The following is a 16,391-nucleotide window of genomic DNA, read 5'->3' as shown; positions in this document are numbered from 1 at the left end:
GCCACGGTGGAGCACGTGCAATTGCGATTCGCAGGGTGCTGGCTTTTAACACGGGGGGAAAGAGAAATGCAAAACGAGAGAGACCTGTGTATCAGCGTTCATCCCTCATGTCTGCCGTTTCAGTTCCTGAGGTGGATAAAAGGCACGTGGAGTAAATATAACCAAAATGGACTTAAGGAGAGAAAAACTCTTCTTCAACCCTTGTAAAATGACTATAGTTTGGGGTTTTGCTGCTTATGATCATTGCCGATTACAGTGTATTGCTTTGCAATTGTTTTAAAATATTTCTGGTTGACAGAGTTTTACTCTGATGGTCTTTCCTTATAGATGCTGTATCAGAACTGACAAAGGAGTATAAAGAGAACGGCGAGCCCATTACAGATGACAGCTCTAACCTGCACAAGTTTTCTTACAAACTGGAGTACCTGCTTCAGGTCAGAGACATATAGATGCAGAAAACAAGTCTAAACAAGCTCCATAATCAAAAAAGTAGTCCCAAATGTATTTTGGGTCAGATTTACTAGCAGCTTGTGCCAGCATAAACCCTCTTTTGGCGTTAAAAAACTACTGTCAGGATTGACTAAAGACGCACACTAATAAATTAGCACTTAAAGGGGTAGTTCACCAAAAATGAAAATTCTGTCATTAATTACTCGCCCTAATGTCATTCGACACCCGTAAGATCGCCGTTCATCTTCAGAACACAAATGATGATATTTTTGTTGAATTCCGATGGCTCAGAAAGGCCTCCATTGACACTAATGTCATTAACAGCTGGCACTAAAGACGTCGATACAAAGCCCATCTCACTACAGTGGCTCTACAATAATTTTATGAAGCGACGGAAATAGTTTTTGTGCGCCAAAAAAAGCATAAATAAAGCCCATCAAAACCCAGCGTTCAGAAGATAGCCTCAAAACAGTGTAGAAAATAGCCTATTACTCATTAGTTATGATGTTTTTGAATGTAAAAAACTCACGAATGTCATTAGTTGATCTCAGACAACAGTATAAAAAAAGCCTGTTCATGACACCTTTAATATCATTCTGATTGTGTTTGGCTGAAAGAAGAAAGTCAAATACACCTTTGATGGCTTGAGGGCGAGTCAATTATGGAATAATTTTCACTTTTGGGTGAACTCCTTTAAGGTCCATAATTGTGTGAAGTTCAGTTATGAACCTCATCAATTATGAAAATAGTAAATTTCAGCTTTAAGCAGCCTCTACAGAAGAGACTAGTGCCGCTTTGAGTCAGTTCAATGTAGATTCAGTTCAATAACAATGTTGATGTTGACTTCTAACAAGCTAACAATTATTCAGTTATGAAATAATGTCAAATCAACTGTAAAGCAGCTCTGCAAGAAACAGTCATCATCCAGCTCAAATCAGTTATGCCAATGGTTGATTACCTGCCAATTAACCATTGTGCTCAAAGAAGGGTTTAGAACTGCTATATGTGGATTTAAAAGAGAAAAAAAAAACTGCGTAAAACATATATGTGCACAGAAATTATGCTTTTGCAGTGAGATTGATGTCAAGTTGGCAGCAAAAGTGCGACTTCTGGTTCTTTATTTTTTGTGTAATAAGAAACTCAGAAACCCAGACACAAGTGTTCACAGGTGATGCATGTTAATCAGGTGTAAATAGCAATTGTCTCGCGGGAGCTGATCACCCACCACGGATGTTAATAATAGCATGTGTGAAGCGGCCCATATGGATATACTCAAAGGCCCTACTCCAGCTAGATGAGAGCTCAACGGTGTCCCAAAAAGACTTGAAAGTTTTCCATTCAAACTTTTTTGAGTCTGTTTTTATGGTGTTTCTCTGTCATTTATCTGAAGTGTTATGTTATTGTTATCTTGCTCAGTTTGACCAGAAGGAGAAAACAACATTTCTGGGGTCCAGAAAAGACTACTGGGATTATTTCAGCGACTGCCTTGCCAAAATCAAAGGAGCAAATGATGGAATCCGATTTGTTAAATCAATTGCAGAGGTAAACATCTGTCTCATTCACTTCTAACAAGCATCTGAGCTGCATTGCTCTGTGTGATATGCTATATCGCATGTAAAACATTTTTATATAATTTCTATTTTTTACTGTTTTTTGGTTGGAAGCTTGTTTTCGCCACAGGATACAACAATTTTAAAGATAATTGCGACCATTTTTCTCACAATTCTGACTTTTTATATCATACAATTCTGAGAAAACAAAGCCAAAATTGAGATTTTATTTTTTATTCTGTGACGTAAACTAGCTTTCATTAATTAATATGAATATTTAGAACTACAGCAATAATAATTATTATTATCTTAAAGTTTTCTTCTTATTATGTGTGTGTGTGTATGTATATATATATATATATATATAATATGTATGTTTTTGTTTATTTATTTAAAAATTATGAAATATAAAAAATGGTTATTATTAGTTAAATAATTATTAATTTACAATATAATAAAATATTTTTTACTTTGTAATCGCATATTAATTGAGACTACATTAAACATTTCTGCTGTTAATAAAATAATTTTTTACAGCATATGACTTTTGTAATCAACTGCAAAAAAGTAACATCTAACATGTAAAATGTTTTTTAAATGTGGTAAATCTAAAGTTGTCTATGTTATTATGTAAAAGCATACCTGTAGACACACACCTTTTGTTTCAACAACCCTTCCTATTAGCTTTGTACAGTTCCGCTTTCTCACTGAAAAATTAGCGCTTTTAGTGATGCTATTGATTAGGTTCTTGTTTGTTTTCCCGCATGATATGCTGATCCAAATGCCATGTTCTTTATAAAAGCACCACTTCCGCATGACTGGTGTCTGATATTGTCCTCAGTCAGATTCCTCTGTATTGTCTTAACGCTAAACTCAGCCGCAGCGTTCACCAACTTCTTCCTCTTGTGTTGTGGCTAGTTTCGGTGGCAGAATAGCTGAATTCTGAGTATGAATATTAATCAATCAAACATCTTTTGCCTTAAATATAAGCAATCGCCTAGAAATCTCACAAAAATCATGGCAATAACTTAGCAACACCCTGGCAACCACCCAAAGCATCCTTGCATTATAATAGGGGATTGGCATGGCCAACATGTTTACTTCAGGAAATGTAAAAAAGATTAGTTTATCTAATATCACAATAGTGTCTAATGGTGTCAGATGTGTTTTTGGGCTACTTGATACTTGAGTGATGGTGAAAGCTTTGTTATTTTTCTGTTTCTCAGCTGAAGACGTCCCTGGGTAAGGGCAGAGCGTTTATCCGTTACTCACTCGTGCACCAGCGGCTGGCTGACACGCTGCAGCAGTGCCTCATGAATCACAGGGTCACCAGGTAACTCTTCACGGTCACCTCACCTGTCATCTTCCTTCACAAACATTATATTTAGTATTCAGACCTTTGATTGTTTTGAGCTGCAGATCTTACATTGAAATATCCTTTTGATTTTATCCAATTATTTTGGTTTTGTTCCTTTTGTTTTCTCTTTCCTGAAGAAAATGAAACACACTGATTCTCATTCACTAATAATTGTGTACACAAGGCCTCATTCATTAAACATTCGTAAAAATATATGTATAAATCTGGAGTAATTAGCATATAAACGGACCTTTATGAAAACTCTTCTCCAGATTCATAAGCACTTCGTAAACATCTGATTTGTTCATAGTTAAACGTGGTGACTGGGAATTCACTTTTTGAGCATAAACAACATCTGCAAAGTTACAATGCTCAAAGGAGGAGGAGGAGGGGGGTAAATTAACAACTGCCACCTTGCTTTATTTAGGAGCCTGTTTTGATGTATATTAAATAGAGTCAAGTTGGAGTCAGAAGTCAGAGTCGACTCCAGAAAACCTGGAATCAAACATCCCTATTGCCATGCCTTCGTAATGCTGTTACACAGTCCGCCATGTTAATACCCACGCTTGATCAGCTATTCTTAAAATGTCTCATCTATTTAAACATTATAACTATAACTTATAACATTATAACAAAATGTTTTTGTAATGCTAAACTCTCAGCATCTGAGCCACTGAGCCACTGAGGATGCCATGGATTTATTTCATTTGAAGGGAATTTGCCCAAGAAATGAGCTAAATTCGTATATATTTGTGTTAATCATTGTATGCTGGACTACTTCGCAAACAAGGGTCAGTAAACACAGGATTTGCACAAAGTTGCTTCTTAAAGATGGATCGTTGGATAGTGGAGTCTTCTTCTTTGTGTGAAGACTTTTTGAGATTTTTTGTGGATAATATAGATTCAGTTAGACAGTGCATTACTCCCTGTACTGATGACCCTGCAGAAGTTTTGATTCCCACTAAGTTTATAAATTCATTTGAGCCGATTACTATGCTGGGTTTAATGGATTCAGTTGTTAAGCTGAAGCCTTCTACCTCTGCTCTCGATATTGTTCCTACCCAATTTTTTAAACAGGTATTTGATAGTGTTGGGGTCTGGATTCTAGAAATTATAAATAAGAGCCTTCTTTCTGGGTCTGTTCCTGCTTTTTGTAAACATGCTTTGGTTAAACCTCTGTTGAAAAAGCCAAACCTGGACACAACTGTCCTATCACATTTTAGGCCAATTTCTAACTTACCGTTTATTGCAAAAATTTTAGAGAAAGCTGTGTTTTTGCAATTAAATAGTTTTTTGGCCACTAACAGTATTCTAGAAAAATTCCAGTCTGGTTTTATGAAAAATCATAGTACTGAGTCTGCACTTCTAAGAGTACTGAATGATATTTTATTACTAGTTGATTCTGGGAACTCAGTAATTTTAGTACTCTTAGATTTGAGTGCAGCTTTCGATACAGTGGACCATAGCATTCTTTTATCACGCCTTGAAAAGTGTGTGGGAATCCAAGGAACTGCCCTGAGCTGGTTCAGATCTTATCTTAGTAATAGAACCTTTTCAGTAGGTATTGGTCATGCTACTTCATCTGTAGCATCTCTTACCTGTGGTGTTCCTCAAGGGTCTATTTTGGCTCCCACTTTATTTTCCCTTTACATGCTTCCACTAGGTTCAATTTTTAGGAAGCATGGAGTGTCTTTTCATTTGTATGCAGACGACACCCAAATCTATTTACCCCTAAAACATAATGACAAGCATGGCTTAGAAACATTGCTTGCATGCTTAGCGGATGTACAATCTTGGATGTCTTTGAATTTTTTGCATCTAAATGAGTGCAAGACTGAAGCAATTGTCTTTGGGCCTTCAGTTAAAAAAGGAAATCTAAATCTTAACTGTGGTAAACTAAACTCTTATATCAAACCAACGGTTAAAAATTTGGGAGTTGTTCTTGATCTGTCCCTTAAATTTGACAAACATATAAATTCGGTTGTAAAATCATGTTTTTTTCATCTTAAACTACTGTCTAAAGTCAGATCTTTTTTATCTTTAAAAGACCTCGAAAGAGTTATACATGCCTTTGTTTTATCTCGCTTGGACTATTGTAACTCTTTGTATATCGGATTACCTCAATCTTCGATTGCAAGGCTTCAGATGGTCCAAAATGCCGCGGCTAGGTTTTTAACTAAGGTTCGTAAACGCGAACACATTACTCCAGTATTAGCGTCTCTTAATTGGTTGCCAGTGCATTATAGAGTTGAATTTAAAATTTTGTTGTTTGTTTATAAGTCGTTAAATGGTTTGGCACCTGCATATCTGTCAGATCTTTTGATTGTAAATAAGTCAGTTAGATGTTTGCGATCCTCAGACAGTATTACATTGGCATATCCTAGAACAAGATTGAAGTTGCGAGGTGACCGTGCGTTTTCAGTGGCTGGTCCTAGGTTATGGAACAGTCTTCCATTATCTGTGAGGTCTGCATCGTCGATATATGAATTTAAATCGAAGTTACAGTCTTACTTTTTAAATCAAGCATTCCATTCATTATAACTCATGGTTTCCTTTTAAGCTTAAATTTAGTGATGTATTGTTATTATTATTATTATTTTTTTAAATTATTATTATTTTACTTTTTTAATTTCTCTTTTATTGTTGTGTTTATATTATTATTTATTATTCTTATTTTTATTACTGTTCTTTGTACAGCACAGTGGTCAACTTTTGTTGTGTTTATTTGTGCTTTATAAATAAATAAATGAAATGAAATGAAATGGATCAAATCCAACTCTATTCAGAATGCGTATGTACCGCAAATCTCCTTTCTGAATGTGCTAATTGCTAAAGCTACCTTTGTCTAGCACTGTATTCACAGTAGGGTTGGGTATCGTTTAGGGTTTTTACGATTTCGCTGCTAAACTTGTAAAACGGTACCGGTGCCTGAACCGATACTTTTTTTAAAAAGAGCCACAAAACGACAGTGGATGACATTAATTAATGGCTTTTTATTGGTTTTTTTTTTTTGTTGTTGTTGTTTTTTTAAATTGAACAATTTATTAAAAGTTTGAAATATACTTATATAAATAGATACAAAACACAACTGACTTAAATTCACAGTAAAGGCTAAAGCCACCTAACCCAACTACAATAGGCCTAATTTAACACTGTGATATTACAGCACTAATAACAGAAAACTATTCTGTAGTCTTGGTCTGCAACAAACTAGCTTCAGTTCACCATTATTTTGCATTAATATGACCATATTCTCTGGCTTAGAGCGCATTGCCTTATTGTTTCCATGGCAACGCGTCGTGCTTCTCACATGATACACTGCAGCCGCAAAAGCGCTGTAGGACAGGTCAGAGGTCTGCTGTATCAGTTTATTTAGGTTTTTTTCATTTTTATTCAAAATATTCACAAACCTGTTACCTAAGTCATGAGTTATATACATGAAAATAAGTAACCGGTGAATTCGGAGAAGAATAGAGTAAACTATATAGTAACTTATATAACGTGTCTGGTATTAATAAACTGTCAAATTATAACTGTCAGAAAGGATTGTTATTTCTGTTCAATAGACATCAGCGTGTGTTTTTACTGCTTCTTTTGTGCATTTAAATGTCTGAAACCAAAATAAACATGATGTGGTTGAAAACACTGAATCGCTGTGATATGTGACGAGCGCTGGGTGCGTCTGTCTCTGGATCAATGTCAGCCAAAGTGCAAAAGCACGTTTGATGGCACCGAAATGAGGAACCGCAATCTGCATTCTGAGTCAGTCCGTTACTACAGGTACTGGTGCTATATTAGCACCGGGTTTTGTTACCCAACTCTAATTCACAGAGACCAGAGCTTGTTATGTTAACCTAAAAAAATGCTCACCACCTGTACAATTCAGAACTGAAGCACATTTTTATTACTTCTTAAAACTAAAACTAATGACAGCTCTGATCTCTGTGAATGCAGAGACAATGTTAACTTTAGCCCCCGTATGGCGTCATAACCAGCACATTCACAAAGGCGATTTTGCTTACACTGACAAAATATAACGTGCGGTAATTACATGTTCTGAAAATGAAAGTCGGTAGAAAAGTGTGTATTTATCCATCTTTGCGAATTGTACTCGCTTCTACTTCACAGAAACACTCTTGGGACACCTGAGACTTACAGCTTGTGAAAAGGGCATCCATTAATGAATTCCAGTCATTTTGTAAATCGGGTGCACGTGCATGCACATCAATCTAGCATAATCCCCACCAGTATTTTGCATGAATCTTAAAGAGACTAATTGTATCTAACAATATATATTCAATGAATGTGTGTCCACCAAATAATTTTTAGTCAGCTAAAAAAATGCTAAAAACTCTAAATACGCTCTTCTGAAAATGGCCAGCTGGTTGCACTTGAGATTGCTTTGTTTTTGGCACAGCGTTTTTTGCACCTGAGGTTGCTATGATTATTTGGAATATACCAGGCAGTAATATGCTCTCTCATTTTGAAGAATATTACTGAATATATTCATGCAGCAACCAGCAATATTAACTTTTCCATTGTTGTTCAGTCATTGTACAAGTAGGATGGTTGGTTGGTTGGTGGTTGTTTGGTGTAGTATAAAAAAAACAAAAAACATGAATAAATGTAAATGTAGTATTTGTCCCACCCATCCTCCACTGTGATTGGACGGTTGGGTAAAAAGTGACAGTGAGGAGCACTGCATTTTATCCAAAATTATATATAAAGAAAACATTTTAATATTTATATATAAAATATTTATATATAATACAAATTATATAAATATCTACAGTATATACATGCTAATATTTCTTAAATATATACATGTATGTGCATGTATTCAAATATACGTAAGGGATAATGGCAGAATAAACCCCGACAGAGTGATCAGGACCTCTTCGCGTTGGGGTCCTGATCACGCTGAAGGGGTTTATTCTGCGATAACAACTGGCTGGGTGTACATTATCCCGCTTATTACACGGCTACTAGTCTCAAATAAATTAGACACAAAATATTGTCTTGAGATTAAATATTTTATTAGCTCTTACGCAAAGCTTCCGCGAAGAAAAACAGTTCCAAACTGCTTTAAGCCTTTATCTATTGCTGCTAAATGTTGAAAATGAATGCTGAAAGGGTTAGTTCACCCAAAAATGAAACCAAGCCTATGATTTACTCACCCTCAAGTCATTATAGGTGTATATGACATTCTTCTTTCAGACAAATACAATCGGAGTTATATTTAAAAAGTCCAGGCTAACGTTAATCCAAGCAGTAGTTGTAGTTGTGTTTGAAGTCCATAAAAAATGTAGCTGTCCATCAAATAACGTGCTCCACATGACTCCGATGGGTTAATAGAGCCTTCTGATTTGAATTGATGCGTTTTTTCTAAGAAAAATATCTATATTAAAAACATTATAAAGGAAACCTGCCTTGAAGTCTTCCATTGAAACCCACGACTGTTTAAGCCAGAAGATGGCGCCAGCGTTAAGCATAGAAGTAGTACCGGTCAAGATAACTCGTAGTACCCGGATGAGCGGGTGTTATCTGGAAATAACATACCGCTGGAATGCGCGATTGACCAATCAGAATCAAATATTTCACAGAGCCGTGTAATAAATAGTAATTATACAGAGTACACACATATACAGTCCCTGACAAAAGTCTTGTCGCTTATCTATTTTCTAGAAATACCTGATATTAACCTGACTTTTAATTAATTAATTGGTGTTAGAAATAGCTCATATGAAAAGCTAAAACCCTCCCAAATGATGTTTAATGCACTGAAATAAATAATTTTCATAGAAAAATATTTATCATTTAATCAAGACAGAAAGGTCAAATTTTGGCAAGACAAAAGTTTTGTCGCCTATACAGAAATTGAACAAATTTACTGCAAATACAAAAATATGTCAACAAATTAAGTTGTGGTGCTGTGAGATCCAATTTTAATATCTTGTATGACTTCCATGAGCTTGAAGGACTGCATCCATGCGGTTTGGCAAGGATTCATACAATTTATTGATGAAGTCATCAGGAATAGCTAAGAAAGCAGTCTTGCATGCCTCCCAGAGTTCATCAATATTCTTTGGTTTCGTCTTCCATGCGTCCTCTTTCATCCTACCCCACATATGCTCAATGATGTTCATGTCTGGTGACTGGGCTGGCCAATCCTGGAGCATCTTGATCTTCTTCGCCTTGAGGAACTTTGATGTGGAGATGGAAGTATGCGATGGAGCACCGTCCTGCTGCAGAATTTGGCCTCTTTTATGGTTGGGAATAAGAGGTAGCTTAGATTTCTTGGTATTTTAGACTATTGATGTTGCCTTCCACCCTGCAGATCTCTCGCACACCCCCATACTGGATGTAACCCCAGACCATGATTTTTCCGCCACCAAACTTCACTGTTTTCTGGGTGAATCTCGGATCCATTCGGGCACCAGTAGGTCTCCTGCAATATTTGCGGCGACTGTGGTGTAATTCAACAGAAGATTCATCTGAAAATCCACCTTCTGCCACTTTTCCAGCGTCCTTCCTTTTAGCAGGCTGTGGGCCTTGGCAAATGCCACACGGTTTTTCAATTGTCTTTTGTTTAGTGCTGGCTTCTGGGCACTGATTCGACCATGGAGGCCATTTCGAGACAGAATCCGACAAAACGTTTTGGTTGACACAGGGACTTCAGGTGACCAGGTCTCGTGGAGCTCTGCTGCAGTGGAAAATGGGCTGGCCTTGGATTTTCGAGCCAACAAACGGTCCTCTCGAGCAGTTGTCTTGCGGGGTCTGCCTGACCTGGGCTTGTCAAAAACGTCTCCAGTCTCTTCAAATCTTTTTTTTATCCTCTGTACTTGACGCTGAGACACATTGAAGGTGTCTGCCACATCAGCAGTGGATCTGGTCTTCAGCCTCTTGATAATCAAAACTTTAGTCTCTGGGTGAATCTTAGGCATGTTTGCAGAGGTCTAGTTGCAGTTGATGTGAAGGTCTAGTGTACTGGGGTTCTTTTTATACACACTTGAGACCTAATTGATCCGTTATTAGTCACAGGGGAAGCTCATATGACAAGGTGACAACACTTATGTCTTTGCAAAAATTGACTCAATGGGCTTTACCAAGCTGTGAATATTAGAATACTTTTTGAAAGTTTAGTTTTTCACTGAAACATTATCACAAAAGCTGGTGGGATTAAAATGAGCCATTTCTTGTAAAAAAATCTTGATTAGAAATATATTTCAGCGGCACTTTAGGTCAATTTGTACACAAGTGACAAGACTTTTGTCAGGGACTGTATTATGTAAACACAAACCTAGATTTTTTTAATGCAATTAATCGTGTTTCATGAATGAGGTCCTCTATTTGTACATTCCGCCTAATTCACAACCCATGCGCAGGGCATGCACATGAATTTGTTTAATGTTGATGAATTCTAAATATTCTAAATGAACAACTACGTGCATGAGGCTAGTAATTAACATAAAATACGCCCAAGCCATGTCCAGGAGTATTTCGTACTCCCTTTTCTTTCATCACTTTCAGCAAACATGCTCTCTAAAGATACGTTTTTGCCTGAGAATAGCGCAACAAGTTCCGTGAGCAATGCAGAGAGTGGCACCCTCAAAACAAGTTAAAATGCAATAAACACCTTTTATACAGACATTACAGACCTCTGATTAGCTAGCTGTACATACACATATCTGTGTCTTCATGCAGAGCTACCTCACAGCTGAACCAAAAAAAGGTGAAACTCGTTTCCGCATCTTCTTAGTCACGGTACTATTTACATCAGACAGCTTAATTCAGCAGAAACAATACTAAGAGTGCTTCCCACAGAGAGTTTTACTTCAATAAATTAGCTTCCCTGTTTTAAGAAAACAATATTACATTTACTCTGGGTAATGGGTGTGTCTTATACATGTATATACCTTAATATGAGCTTCCTTATTTTTTTATTTATTTGTCATACAATGCAGTGATTGTGATGTGACAAATGGCACAATAGCCCATGGCATGATTGAATTAACATGGCCAGTACAATGTCATTTTTGGTAGGTTAGAAGTTTGCACATACCTGTAGAGTCTTCTTTCCAATGCATGCCTCCTTAGGGCTCTACGATTAAGGGTGCATTCCAACTCAAATTCATCTACTTTGCAATTAAAGTATGTACTATGCTTGCAATTTTGCAATGTTAGTAACTAACATACAGTGCTTGAAGTGGGGGAAAAACATTCATAAAATGTGTCTTACTACAGAACACTTATCTGCATACTCTTTGCACTTGCATGTTAGTAGTGCTCAAAGTGGGCCGGTATGCACAGGTAGTACTGGCTCTTCTCTACATCTATATATAATATTAAGCATAGGGCACTTTTACCACTCAAAGTCAAAGTGTCAGGATGATTAGACATTGTAGTTAACAAAAACGGTCATAATCTTGAATGTATCTATTGTGCAAGAAGTTCTTGTGGGTAATATTACTTATAAATGCATTCAAGAATGTGCCTTTTTTAAATCTACTTTAAATAGAAAACCATCCAAGCACCTTTTATCTCCAATATAATATGATTTGGGACACCATAATTCTTTTTTCTCATGCCTTTTAGGATGGATAGGACGTTAGACATGAGTTCGACATAGTTTTCTAAAGGCTTTTTTAAAATGCTGTTCTTCCGCAGTGACTGGTATAATTCCCGCAGTCCATTCCTCAAACCCCATCTCAGTGTGGACATCATTAATTACCTCTATGAGCTCAATGATGTTCAATTTGATGTGGCATCCAGGGGTCATGACCTTGATTCAGAATGGCCCACTTTTGCAAGGTAAGAGCACACTGCAATTTATAATATAAATATAATATCAACAGTAGACTAACACAAACACTGGCACACAAAATGATACTAATTTATAGTTCATTTGGTATTCATGGTCCATTTGCCATGACTAGAAATATTATGTGTGAATGCGTTTTAATGAGATAATTGAAGTTCATTTCAGTTAATTTATAATGTATTTAAAAATATGTCACAGGAGGACACTGGGAATGACTAGCTCTCCCAGTCACATGTGGAAACCACCGAGTCGTAGCTCCAGCATCAACAGTCTGGCCAGCACATACTCCCAGGTACCAGCACATCTATAGTATGTCTCTGTAGCTTTAAGTAAAATAAAAGTAGGTAAAGTTGTTTTTTTAAATTAATGCATTATACAAATGTATAAATTGTATGTTATTAATATCAATAATTAATCATTGATTAATTTTTAAAAGCCTTATAAATGTTGAAATGTATAGCTTTTAGTTATAATGTAATGTTGGATGTCTATCATTAATGTAAAAAAAATCTATTTAATAAAGATATTTGTAGCAGTATTAGTGTCAGTGAAACTGGCCTTCATTCATAAAAAGATGCCAGTACAACAACTATTTAAAATATACTGTCTTTAAGTTGTTTTTACATTCATTTTGAGTGTAACTGTGAAATTATTAAAATATAAAACTCCACTGTTTTTAGTTGTGAATAATTATAGAAAAAAAGTGATTTAATTAGTTTTAAAAAAATCGATTGACAGCACTAATAATTATACTAATTATTAATTAACTTTAAAATATTCATTAATATAAATATATCACATGTATTACATATGTATCATTCTGAACTTACAAACGTGTGTACCATATTATATCCAGCAGATGTCATTGCTTGTCTCAAATCTGCTCTGATTCATCTCACTTTCTGATTATGTGTATCTTCTCTCTCAGTTACTTACTTATTTTCTGTCTTTCTCCCAAACCTTGTAGCAGACCCATGAGTTCCCTGGGAGTCCAGACTTTGGGCCTGGGCTTCTTTCAGACATGTCTGTGCAAAACTCCAGTGGACTAAATGATTCTTCCATCAGTGCTATAGATGAACTCCGCCTGGAGCTGGACCAGTCTGAATTAAAGCAAAGAGAGTTCCTAGACCAGGTGCAGCAGTTAGGCGCAGAGGCGGGTGAACTCCGTGGGGTTGTGGTGGAGCTCCAAAGGCAGCTGGATGTCTCTCTAGCAGCCCAAGGTAACCATCAGGAGCTCCAGCGGAACCTGGAGGTGCTAGCTGAGAGCGAGCAAGCCCTATCCCGTGAGCTGGAGCTCCTGAAAGGACGTGAGACCATCCGAGAGACCTCCCATAAGGACCTCCAGGACATGTTGGCAGCAGCAGAGCGGAAAAATGAGGAATTAATGGCAAGGCTAGATGGAGTATTGGATGAGAAAGGCCATAGGGCGGCCAGTGACTTCAACTCTGCCCAGAAGATTCATGAGTTGCTAAATGAATTGAAAGAGGCTGAGAAGGGGAGGATAGATGCTCTGACAGAAGGAGAAGAGAGGAGGAGGCAGGCAGAACAATTAGCTGAGAAAGTCAGAATAAAGGAGGAGGCACTCCAAGCGGCTGAGGTAAAAATGGCAGCTTGGACGGAAAAGGGTAAACAATTGCAGACCAGGGCAGAAGAGCACCGTAATGTCATGGACAAACTCCAAGGGGCTCTTGCGGTACGAGAGAAAGAGACCAGCAACCTGCAGAGGCAACTGCAAGATCTCCAGCACTCTCTGGAAACTATGGAAAAACAGGCCAAAGTGGAGAGGAAGGGAATGCAAGAGGATAAAGAAGAGCTTGAGAAGAAGATGAGTAGTCTGGAAGGGCAGCTGCGAGGATTGCGAACACAGCTAAAGGCTAAAGACTCTGATCTTCTCTCCAGTACCAAGAGAGTCCAGCTTATGGAGAAGGAATCAGAGAAGCTTAATAGGGAGAAACAGAATCTGATGGTAGCCATATCTGAACTGGAGAAGAGCACCAAAGACCAGGCCAAGAAGATTGACGAATACAAAGATAGCTGTGCCAAGCTTATGGAGCAAAACAGCAAACTCCTCCAGACGATGAACAAGAGTGAGGGCATCAAGAAGGAGTTGCTTGAAAACAAATCTTCCCTGGAGAATGAACTGGCTGGATTGAGGGCCTCAGAGAAGCAGTTACGAGCGCAAATTGATGGCGCGAAAGTCACAGTAGATGAACGAGAGCAGCGGATGAGAGAGGAGAACAGGAGTCTGGATGAGAGTCTACATAAGGCCAACATGCAGTTGGAGGAATCCGAGAGTTCAGTTCGCCAACTGAAGCTGGAAAACAAGGACCTCGTGGAGGTTCAGGTCACTCTTAAAGCAGCTCTCACAGCTATGCAGGAGGAGATACGCAACATCAACAGCCAGAATGCTGAACTTAAAAAGAGTCTTGAAGCTGAGAAATTCAATGAGGCAAACTTGACCGCACAGCTTAAAGATAAGGATTCCCAACTGGAGGACCGGGAAAAGCTCTGTGAGGAGCTCCAGGGAAGGGTGGAAGAGCTTGAATGTCGGGAGAGGGATTTGGAAATGGAGAAGTCAAAGGCAGAAAGAGCTTTCATTAAACAAACAGAGATGATTAAAAGTCTTGAGGCCCAGAAAGAAGTTGCAGAGAAAGTCCAACTAGAGCAGAGCGCATGTCAGACTAAAGAAACCCAAGAGATCGCCTCAAAAGTGACTCTCCTGGAAGATCAGCTGGGTTTGAGTTTAAAAGAAGTTTCTAGGCTTCAGGAGGAAGTGATCGATCTCAGGGCTAAACGTCATAGTGCTGTGGAGGAGAAGGACAAGACTCAAGCAAAGCTGGATGTCACTGAGGCTTCCTGTGCAGAACTGCGTGTCTTGACTGAGCAATTGAAGAAGCAGGCAGAGGAGCAGAATCGACAGCATGTGAATGAGCTCCTGCAGTCTAGCGAACGTGTTGAAGCCTTAACTTCACAACTAAAACAGGAGACATCAGAACGCCTGAAAACAACTTCTGAACTTGCTTTAGCCCAAGAGGAGCTGGTAGAGCTCAAGGCCCAGAATGAACGGTTGGTCCTGGAGAATGCTGAGACAAGAGAGTGTCTCCACCGAGTCAACACAGAAATGGCTGAGCTGGGAATAACAATTTGCCAGCTCACCGCAGAGCGGGAAGAGGCCCGTGAACGATGGGCTGCCGAAGCTGCTCGGATACAAGAACTGCAACAGCAAGGAGTTAGGGAAACTGAGCGACTCAATGCCAGCTTGGTGGCTCTTCACCAAGAAAACTCTAGTCTGCATGAAGAGCTCCAACAGACAGAGACACTTTCAAAAACTGTGCTGGAGCTAAAAGAGCTGCTGGACAAAACCGAGGGGGAGCGGGACGCTGCGCGAGAAGAGATCGCTACAGTGAAATTTCAGATGAGCACGGAGAGCTTGACTTTCAAGAACCAGATAAAGGTAAAATGATCACAGAATCTTCATTATGTAGTTATCTTCATTATCCATCTTGTCAAATACTTACACTCAGGGTTCCCGTAGATCCTTTAAAAGTCTTAAATTTTGTTTTATTTAAGGCCATAAAACGTCTTAAAGGAACTGTATGTAAAAAAAATATTTCAATTAATTATAAAATGGCCCTGATATGTCACTAGACTTTAAGAAATCATGTTAATGTCAAATACTTATGTCACTGACAACAGTAGTCCGGCCAGGATATTGTCATTTAAAAGTTGTTTTTGCAGCCCTCAACTGATGTTGACATGTTGTGTATTGGCCTCGAGCTCCGCCCTCCACCTATTGACCAATCCCAAAGTCAGTAGTGTTTCGGCATTCGGGTTGCCGGCTCTGCTCTAGTTACCACAGCTGCAGCTACAAACTTTCCTGCTGGATCCTGCAGCCTATCTGGCAACCTCGAGTCAAAGGGGAGGGGAAGGGGGAGGGGGATACACCGCTGTACAGTAATTTGAAAGTGATTGCTGTACCAGTTTTGGCCACAATCTTACATACACTTCCTTTAATTTTTACTTTTGAGTGATCTTAAATTTTAGATGACACTTAACTAAATACTATACCAAATTAAAACTAATCTACGTTCTAAAACGTTCTAGATAATCTAAAACTAATCTAAGCATTACGTTATTTTTATTCTTTTTTGTGGATTAGCTTGTTCATGTGAAAATTTGCGTAATTTCATGCCATTATAAAGCGTTGAAGAGG

The 16,391-nt window shown here is 38.1% G+C and overlaps 1 protein-coding gene across 4 annotated transcripts in view; it reads left to right on the top strand.

The window, feature by feature from the left end:
• The window catches only part of LOC137078373 (FYVE and coiled-coil domain-containing protein 1-like), a 41,368-nt gene that overhangs the window by 6,600 nt on the left and 18,377 nt on the right, over positions 1-16,391 (top strand). For all 4 annotated transcript variants that reach the window (XM_067445595.1, XM_067445593.1, XM_067445592.1 and 1 more), the window contains exons 3-8: positions 328-434; positions 1,867-1,992; positions 3,227-3,333; positions 12,025-12,168; positions 12,377-12,470; positions 13,146-15,632. In XM_067445595.1, the coding sequence (XP_067301696.1) occupies positions 328-434; positions 1,867-1,992; positions 3,227-3,333; positions 12,025-12,168; positions 12,377-12,470; positions 13,146-15,632 (3,065 nt within the window). The remainder of the gene's footprint in view (positions 1-327; positions 435-1,866; positions 1,993-3,226; positions 3,334-12,024; positions 12,169-12,376; positions 12,471-13,145; positions 15,633-16,391) is intronic.

The sequence above is a fragment of the Pseudorasbora parva genome, chromosome 6 (assembly GCF_024679245.1).
Source record: "Pseudorasbora parva isolate DD20220531a chromosome 6, ASM2467924v1, whole genome shotgun sequence".
NCBI classification, from domain to species: domain Eukaryota; kingdom Metazoa; phylum Chordata; class Actinopteri; order Cypriniformes; family Gobionidae; genus Pseudorasbora; species Pseudorasbora parva.
This window is presented reverse-complemented; position numbering and strand designations above follow the sequence as displayed.